Source organism: Bidens hawaiensis, unplaced genomic scaffold (genome assembly GCF_021521415.1).
Source record: "Bidens hawaiensis isolate Kalapana, Puna unplaced genomic scaffold, B.hawaiensis_p1.1 tig00003822_1, whole genome shotgun sequence".
Lineage (NCBI taxonomy): Eukaryota > Viridiplantae > Streptophyta > Magnoliopsida > Asterales > Asteraceae > Bidens > Bidens hawaiensis.
Window position 1 is genome coordinate 1763728 of NW_027491219.1, and position 8306 is coordinate 1772033.

Sequence of the window (8306 nt, forward strand, 5' to 3'; positions counted from 1 at the left end):
CCTAACACAGCTCCAACAGCAAAATCACTCGTATCACACATGATCTCATACGGAAGAGTCCAATCGTGAGCAACTAGAATATGAGCACTCACTAACCTCTCCTTAATCAACTCAAAGGCCCTCAAACACTCCTCACTAAAATCAAACGGCCTATCTTTCTCTAGAAGTTGGGTCATCGGACGAGAAATTTTTGAGAAATATTTAATAAATCGGCGGTAGAATCTCGCATGACCTAAAAAACTACGAATAGACTTCACAGAAGTTGGCGGTGGAAGTTTGGAAATGGTGTCTACCTTAGCTCTATCTACCTCAATCCCAGCACTGGAAATCTTATGACCTAGAACAATACCCTCACGAACCATAAAGTGATATTTCTCCCAATTAAGCATAAGGTTCGTCTTTTCACATCTAGCGAGCACTCGATCTAAGTTACTCAAACAGTCAACGAAGGAATTCCCAAATACAGAAAAATCATCCATAAAGACTTCCATGGAATCCTTGATTTTCTCATGAAAAATTGCCACCATGCACTGCTGGAATGTGGCTGGAGCGTTACACAATCCAAATGGCATGAGTCGGTACGCGAATGTGCCAAAGTGGCATGTAAATGTGGTCTTCTCCTGATCACCCGGGGCGATTGGGATCTAGAAATAACCAGAAAAGCCATCAAGAAAACAGTAGAACTGCTGTCCTGACAAACGCTCAAGCATCTTATCGATGAATGGAAGCGGGAAGTGGTCCTTTCGTGTGGCCCCGTTATGTCTGCGGTAGTCGATGCATACTTGCCACCCTGTAACAGTCCGTTTCGGTATGAGCTCATTCTATTCATTCGTGATAACTGTCATACCGCCCTTTTTAGGGACCACCTGGACTGGGCTAACCCACGCGGAGTCAGAGATTTGAAAAATCAAACCAGCATCGAGCAACTTAATAAACTCCTTCTTGACAACCTCCTGCATGTTCGGGTTAAGCCTCCTCTGCGGTTGCACCACAGGTTTAAACTCGTCCTCCATAAAGATTTTATGCGTGCAGAATGACGGGTTTATACCTTTGATATCCATAAGCTTTCATGCGATGGCATGCTTATGATATTTCAGAACAACCATCAATTTGTCCTTCTCCTCCGTCTCCAAGCTCGAAGTGATGATGACGGGACGTTGAGACCCCTCCCCTAAAATGCATACTCGAGGTGAGATGGTAAATCTTTAAGCTCTAAAGATGGGGGGTTCTCAACAGATGGTTTTTCAATTGGAAACTCTCGCTCTTCAACTGCATGGACATTAGAAAAATTTTGGAACTCATGCTCGGCTCGTGTCCTCCTGTCTCAAGTAGCTGCTGCTCCTCCTTCTCTTGCAACTCAAAATCAAATTCTGTCATCTCGAATGACTGATTATCCACATCGATGATCTGGGTGTCGGACGTGTCTCTTTGGCAGACCTTCGTAAGATAGTCGCCTACATGCATCATGAAACAGTCGATGAAATAGAGAGTGTCATCATGCTACTGAGTATGCCTCATGGATTTCTGCACGTCGAATGTGACCGTGTCATCATGAACTCGAAGAGTCAATTTGCCATCGGAAACATCAATGAGTGCGCGTGCGATGGCTAAGAATGGACGGCCGATGATGAGAGGAACGTTCGAGTCCTCATCCAAATCTAGAATGACAAAGTCGACCGGAAAGATGAATTTGTCCACCTGCACCAACATGTTCTCCACAATGCCCCTTGGGAACTTCACAGATCGGTCTGCCAGCCGGATATTCATTTGGGTGGGATGCAGCTCTCCCACGTTAAGTTTGGCAAACACAGAATAGGGTATGAGGTTAATGCTTGCACCGAGGTCGGCAAAAGCATTGCTAACATGAAGATTACCAATCAAGCAAGGAATGGTAAAGCTGCCAGGATCTGTCATCTTCCTAGGAAGCTTGTTCTGTACGGCGGTAGAACACTCCTCACTAAGAGTAACAGTCAAAAGCTCCTCAAGTTTCTTTTTATTAGTGAGAAAATCTTTAAGAAATTTGGCGTGTTTTGGCATGTTCGCGAGAGCTTCAATAAACGGAATGTTCACATGGAGCTTCTTAAGCATGTCGAGAAACCTAGAGTACTGCTCCGAATCATTCTTCTTCACTAGACGACCGGGATATGGCAGTTTTGACTTATAGACGTGCACCAGTTCCTACTCAACCTGCTTCTCCTTCTCAACTGACGCACCGCCTGATCGTGAGGTACTTGCTGGGCCTCGCCTCTGGTTCACCTTATCAGGCGGTGTCTCCATCTCAAACTCCTCGTCAACTTCCTCCTCACTTGGTGTATCTCTACCTACAACTCTCCCACTTCGGGTGGTCACTGCCTTGGCCTGAACATTTTGAAATGGTTTAGAATATGTGGGGCCAGGATTAGGGACGGTGTTACTTGAAAGACTCCCCGAGGGTCGTTGATCAATCTTTGCGGACAACTCACCAAACTTGGCCTCGAGATTCTGAAATGCGACCTGTTGTCCCTTCATGAACGTCTCATGCTGCATAAGAGTGGATTTGGTGTTGGCATCATTTTGTAAGAGCTGATTTAACAATTGAGATTGATTAGCCAACATCTCCTCGTTCTTGGAAGTACTATTTGGTACATGATCAGGTTCGAGGCGGGTTCTTGGAACAGATTCTGGAGTTGCTGATAACCAGTGTTGCCTGCCCGCCAATTAGAATTATTGTTTCGCCACCCAGAATTGAAGGTACGGTTTTGATTAGCAAGAAAATCTACCTCCTCCTGAGAATCAACAGGACAATCGGTTGTCTCGTGATTTCCACGACATATCTCGCACCTACGAGCTTGCAACTTAAGCTCTTTCATCTCCCTCTTGAGTGCCTCCACATCCGCTGACACATTAGTATTCTGATCAACATGATGCACTCCGCGTGATGCTGAAATGGTTGCGGCCTTAGCAGCCGAGACGAACCTTCTACTCGGTGTATGCTGATCCCCTAATGCAATGCTCTCGAACATTTCTTCAGCCTCCTCTATGGTGAGTTTATCTAGCATGTTTCCTCCAGCGACGGTATTGAACCGATGTTGGGTTTCGGGAGTAAGACCGTTATAGAATATTTCAACCACAGCCCAATCGTTTAGGCCATGCTGAGGACAACGGCTTATAAGAGTTTAGGCCATGCGGAATAATAGGACTCATCGGGGTCCATATGAAAAGAACGGATTTGCTTACATAGACGTCCGGCCTTCGATGGAGGAAAATACTTCCTAAGAAACATAGATTGCAAGTCTGCCCATGTGGCGATTGAGGCGTTTGGTAGAGAGTCAAACCAAGTAGCAGCACGACCAGAAAGTGAGAATAGGAATAACTTAAGATGAATGATGTCAGATGGGATATTATTAGTATTAAAAGTTTCCGAGATCCGCACGAATCGGGAAAGGTGTCCCGGAGCATCTTCGTTATCCAAGCCGTGGAACTGAGCAGAATTGGTGATAGAACTCATGACGTGAGATGGAATTTGGCAGTTTTGGTTATTAGTCGCAGCAGGTCGGACAATTGCAGATCGGGCTCCCATGATGCCCTCGCTGGCTCTAGCATGAACGGTTTGTCTCGGCGGTTGAGCGGCGTCGCCCATATCTATTTTTATGTTTATTTTATTTTTTTATGGAAAACTAAACCTAAAGGCACAAATAGCAAGTAAAGGCACCTAAAGGAAAAATGACAACTAAAAAGGAAATAAACAAATAAATAGATCAGATAATCAACTCGGTTTAAACAAAGAATTTGCCAGTGTCCCCAGCAACGGCGCCAAAAACTTGATGTGTGAAAAACGTATATAATATTAAAAACCAAGGTTTACCGAATTCACCAAAAAACCACACACAATCGGTAAGTGTACCGGATGCAATGTAGCTAGCAAGTAAGAACGGATATCGAACCTAGGCCACTATGGGTAAACTCTAATTATTAAACCTAAAAGATTACTAATCTAGACTTTCTTTTGATTTTTAGAATTCTTTTTATATTACTTAAACTAATAATGCTTAACTAATTAATAATTAAACTAAACATAAAACTTTATAAAAATTGGGTTTAAAACAAATATGAGAAACGACTACCTGGGTAATGGAATCCTACTAGTTAAAATTAATAGCTAACGAACTTGACTTGGTTGAAAAACAATATCTTAAAAATATGACACTAGAGACCACTAAAAATGCGCTAGATCGCCTCCCGGCCTCACCAACGACACCCTAGAACTCTAATGACATGTGAAGCTTAATTGTTAAAGGTTTGGATCACCTCCCGGTCTCACCTTGCCTTATAATACTATGGTACCCCAAAACCCAAATCACCTCTAGGTCTCTTCGGATACAATATATATTAATATAAAGGGGGTATTTTTAATTAACTTGAACACGACTTGTATCACAATAATCTTAGTGACCTAGGATAACTCACTCTCGTGCAATTATTACCCAAACCCGCAAAAGACAAAGATGACACAACACTAAATCACCTCCCGGCCTCTCTAGTGAAAAAACAATAAAATCTAATAAACTATTATAATTTATTCCTATGGTTGTTTCGACCATAAACCGCAAACAAGTTGAAAACACAAAGTAAACAACCTAATCATGTGTCTAACAATAACCAAAAAACTATTAAACACTAGTGAAATAAATATTAAAGTAATAAACTAGATTCAATTACTCAACCATATCATGAACAAACCAATTAAAAACTTTACCATATTACCAAATCAACCAAAGTCAAATAATAATTCGTCAAATCATTAATATAAAGTAGTACTCAACCAAAACCTAGGCAGTATAAAGTATATAGCTACTCATAATAAAGTATGAAACAAAAAGTAAAATATTTTAGTTCATCGAATTATTAAAATAAAGTTGGACCAGCTTTCTTGATTTTTCTTGCGTGACTTTTAACTTGCTAGGCTGTGTGCTTTCTTATTTTGTTGTCTAGTCTTGCGTCTCAATTTGTTACGGACATAAACCATTGCAAGGTATGGGACTTGTCCCACATCGGTTGTATGGGCAACTGATGTGGGGTTTATAAGCCAAATGGGTTCCCTCACCTATCAGACTAGTCTTTTGGGTTGAGTTCTTCTGTTTGGCTTGTAACATTGGTATCAGAGCCAACCTCGGAGTGGTGGCCCACGGAGTGGTGGCCTGGAGTAAGCCAGCTGTGACCAACGTGGCCGTGACCAATGAGGACTCGGAGTGGTGGCCCACGGAGTGGTGGCCTGGAGTGAGCCAGCCGTGACCAACGTGGCCGTGACCAACGAGAACGTTGGCCCTTAAGGAGGGTGCATTGTTACGGACTGAAACCATTGTAAGGTATGGGACATGTCCCACATCGGTTGTATGGGCAACTGATGTAGGGTTTATAAGCCAAATGGGTTCCCTCACCTATCAGACTAGTCTTTTGGGTTGAGTTCTTCTGTTTGACTCTGATACCTATGTTACAAGCCAAACAGAAGAACTCAACCCAAAAGACTAGTCTGATAGGTGAGGGAACCCATCTGGCTTATAAACCCCACATCAGTTGCCCATACAACCGATGTGGGACAAGAACCATACCTTTCAATGGTTTCAGTCCGTAACAATGCACCCTCCTTAACGGCCAAATTCCTTGTTGGTCACGGCCACATTGGTCACGGCTGGCTCACTCCAGGCCACCACTCCGTGGGCCACCACTCCCGGTCCTCGTTGGTTACGGCCACGTTGGTCACGGCTGGCTTCCTCCAGGCTACCACTCCGAGGTTGGCTCTGATACCAATGTTACAAGCCAAACAGAAGAACTCAACCCAAAAGACTAGTCTGATAGGTGAGGGGACCCATTTGGCTTATAAACCCCACATCAGTTGCCCATACAACCGATGTAGGACAAGTCCCATACCTTGCAGTGGTTTCAGTCCGTAACACAATTCTTGTACCATGTCCAATCAATTCATCCACCACAAAAACTAATTGTCTCCAAATCGTGACTTGTGAATACCACAGCAGCCAACGTAAAAATAATAATAATACTAAGCAGAAGTGATACTAAATATTGTTTTCAATTGTGCTCCCTTTTTTTCTGCCTTCACGAGACCACCACCACACAACACCACACAATAATATTATGTTTTTGCCTTCAACTCACACAAACCAAAAAAACTCTCGCCGCCGATCTCTTTCTGTACGTCCCAAAACAATAATAATACCCCAAAACCCTTTTTGTTATTATTATATAATCTAATGTTGGTAGGGTTTTTTTATTTTTAGCTCCAACAAATCTTAGAGCCCACCAATTTATTTTCTGATCACAAATCCTTTATTCCTTTTGATGTTCTTGTGGGCCCAGCCCATATGTCTTGTAAAATTTGAAATCTAAGATTTCGACACCTACAATGCATTCACACAACATTTATTTAGTTTTAAACTCGTTGTCTCATGAAACCTTTGAACTTTAAATATGTGTCAGTTGAGAGTAATATTAAATAAAAACAACGTCAAAAGCTATTGAAAATGTAGGAAATAACTATTATATTTATATATAATTTAGCTCATATCAATTACTGCCTGGAGGAAAAATGAAAGTGTTACAAAACTGAGTAACGGCATCAAAATATCATCTTTTGGATCCTCCCAGAAATGTTTAATTAACGCGAAAGAAAAACCGTCAGGTCCAAGAGACTTATTACTTCCGCACGACCACACCGCCTCCCGAACTTCAACAAGAGAAACATTCGTTTCAAGACCCTCTCTTTGAAAAGGATATAAGCTCTTAAACCGATCACTCTGGTTTACAACCGGAAATGTATCGAATTTGGCAAATTTGGCGCTGAAGAAATCAAAGAAGGCAGTTTTGACTTGAGGCAGATCCGTAATCCAGTTCCCTTCAAGTTTGACTCCCGAAATGGTTCTCAAATTCCATTTTTTATTAATGATGGTGTGAAAGAACTTTGTGTTTTCATCCCATTGGATCGGCCATTTATACTTTGTTTTTTGGGCCATATCATTAACAACCTCTTGCTCCATTTTAGCAAGATCATTGGCAGACTGCATACGAATAGACCTAATATTGTCATCCCCTTGACCCGCCTCCAAGACCACATCACATAAACCAAGACAAACGAGGAGATCTTTTTTTCTGGTTTTTAACTCAGATTTTCTAGAAGCATTCCACGATTTAAGACAAGATTTCAGTCTTTTGAATTTTGCTTTTAAGCGAGACATACCCGAACCAAACGTTTCTTGATTCCAAGATTGTTTTACCAATATAGGTAACTCTTCACACTCTAACCAAGATTATTTAATCAGCTTATTATCCGAACCGAACGATAGCGGCTTAAAGCTAAGAGCAGCGTCGCTGCTTGATCGGCGGGGAGTAGCATCTCAAAGTATGGGGCAAAGGATCAAAGGCTTTTACTTTGTCACCTGGGATCCACCACAGGTTGGGTTTGAGAGCCGTGTGATGGGTGACTATCCAGCACGGTTCGGAGAGCACTTTTAGTCTGCGCTGGTGAATGGAAGCCCCCCTATCAAGCAAGAAAGAAGCGGTAGCTTAAGAGCATATTATTTAAGCTAAACACCACATATAGTAAAAGAAAAATCAAATGATATTAATCTATGACAAATCTGGCAATATAACTAACCCAAATAAATGTTCACTATAATGATTTATTTAGTTATTAAATGTTTTCAAGAGTTGATTATAATTTATAAACAGTTGTTAAACCCAAATAACAAGAAGATGCTTTTCATAAATTTATTGTTGTATTGTTTTATAAGAAAACTTGAATATAGCCCATGTGATACATACCTTATGGATTCATAAAATATAAAAAAAAAATTTATAATTTATAAATATCTAAAAACCTCATTTAATATAACATTTAACTTTGTTAGAGCATTCTCATCCCATCTCCTATCTTTAAACCAAAAATTACACTCAAACTTATTATTTTTTCTCACTATATTTCAATTAAATAATGATTTTTATACATTTATCTTTATCTTTTCTCTTTCCCTCACTCACAACCAATTTCAAAAAATATTAAAAAATTATAGAAGGTGAACAGTATTTCAAATTACAGAAAAATCACTGTGTTTTCTAAACTATAAAACAATTCACTCACAACACCCTAAATCACTCTCTAAATTATAAAAGCACCCCTCATATACAATAAGGTGTTGGATGAGTATGCTTTAATACTATAGGTATAGGTAGATAGATATGTGAAGTAAAATAAACATCCGAGCTTGAAACAGATTTTTTCGATAAAATAGGTTTAAAGTCGTGGTTGAATTTTG

The 8306-nt window shown here is 40.7% G+C and overlaps 1 protein-coding gene across 1 annotated transcript; it reads right to left on the bottom strand.

The window, feature by feature from the left end:
- Positions 1-6551: 6551 nt before the first annotated feature.
- LOC143624498 (uncharacterized) lies at positions 6552-7229 on the bottom strand. The gene has a single exon (XM_077095130.1). The coding sequence runs from the start codon at positions 7227-7229 to the stop codon at positions 6552-6554; it is 678 nt and encodes a 225-aa protein (XP_076951245.1).
- Positions 7230-8306: the final 1077 nt, after the last annotated feature.

Bases quoted from the DNA above. Each gene is read 5' to 3' on its own strand.
- LOC143624498 (XM_077095130.1), bottom strand. From the start codon at position 7,229: ATGTCTCGCTTAAAAGCAAAATTCAAAAGACTGAAATCTTGTCTTAAA.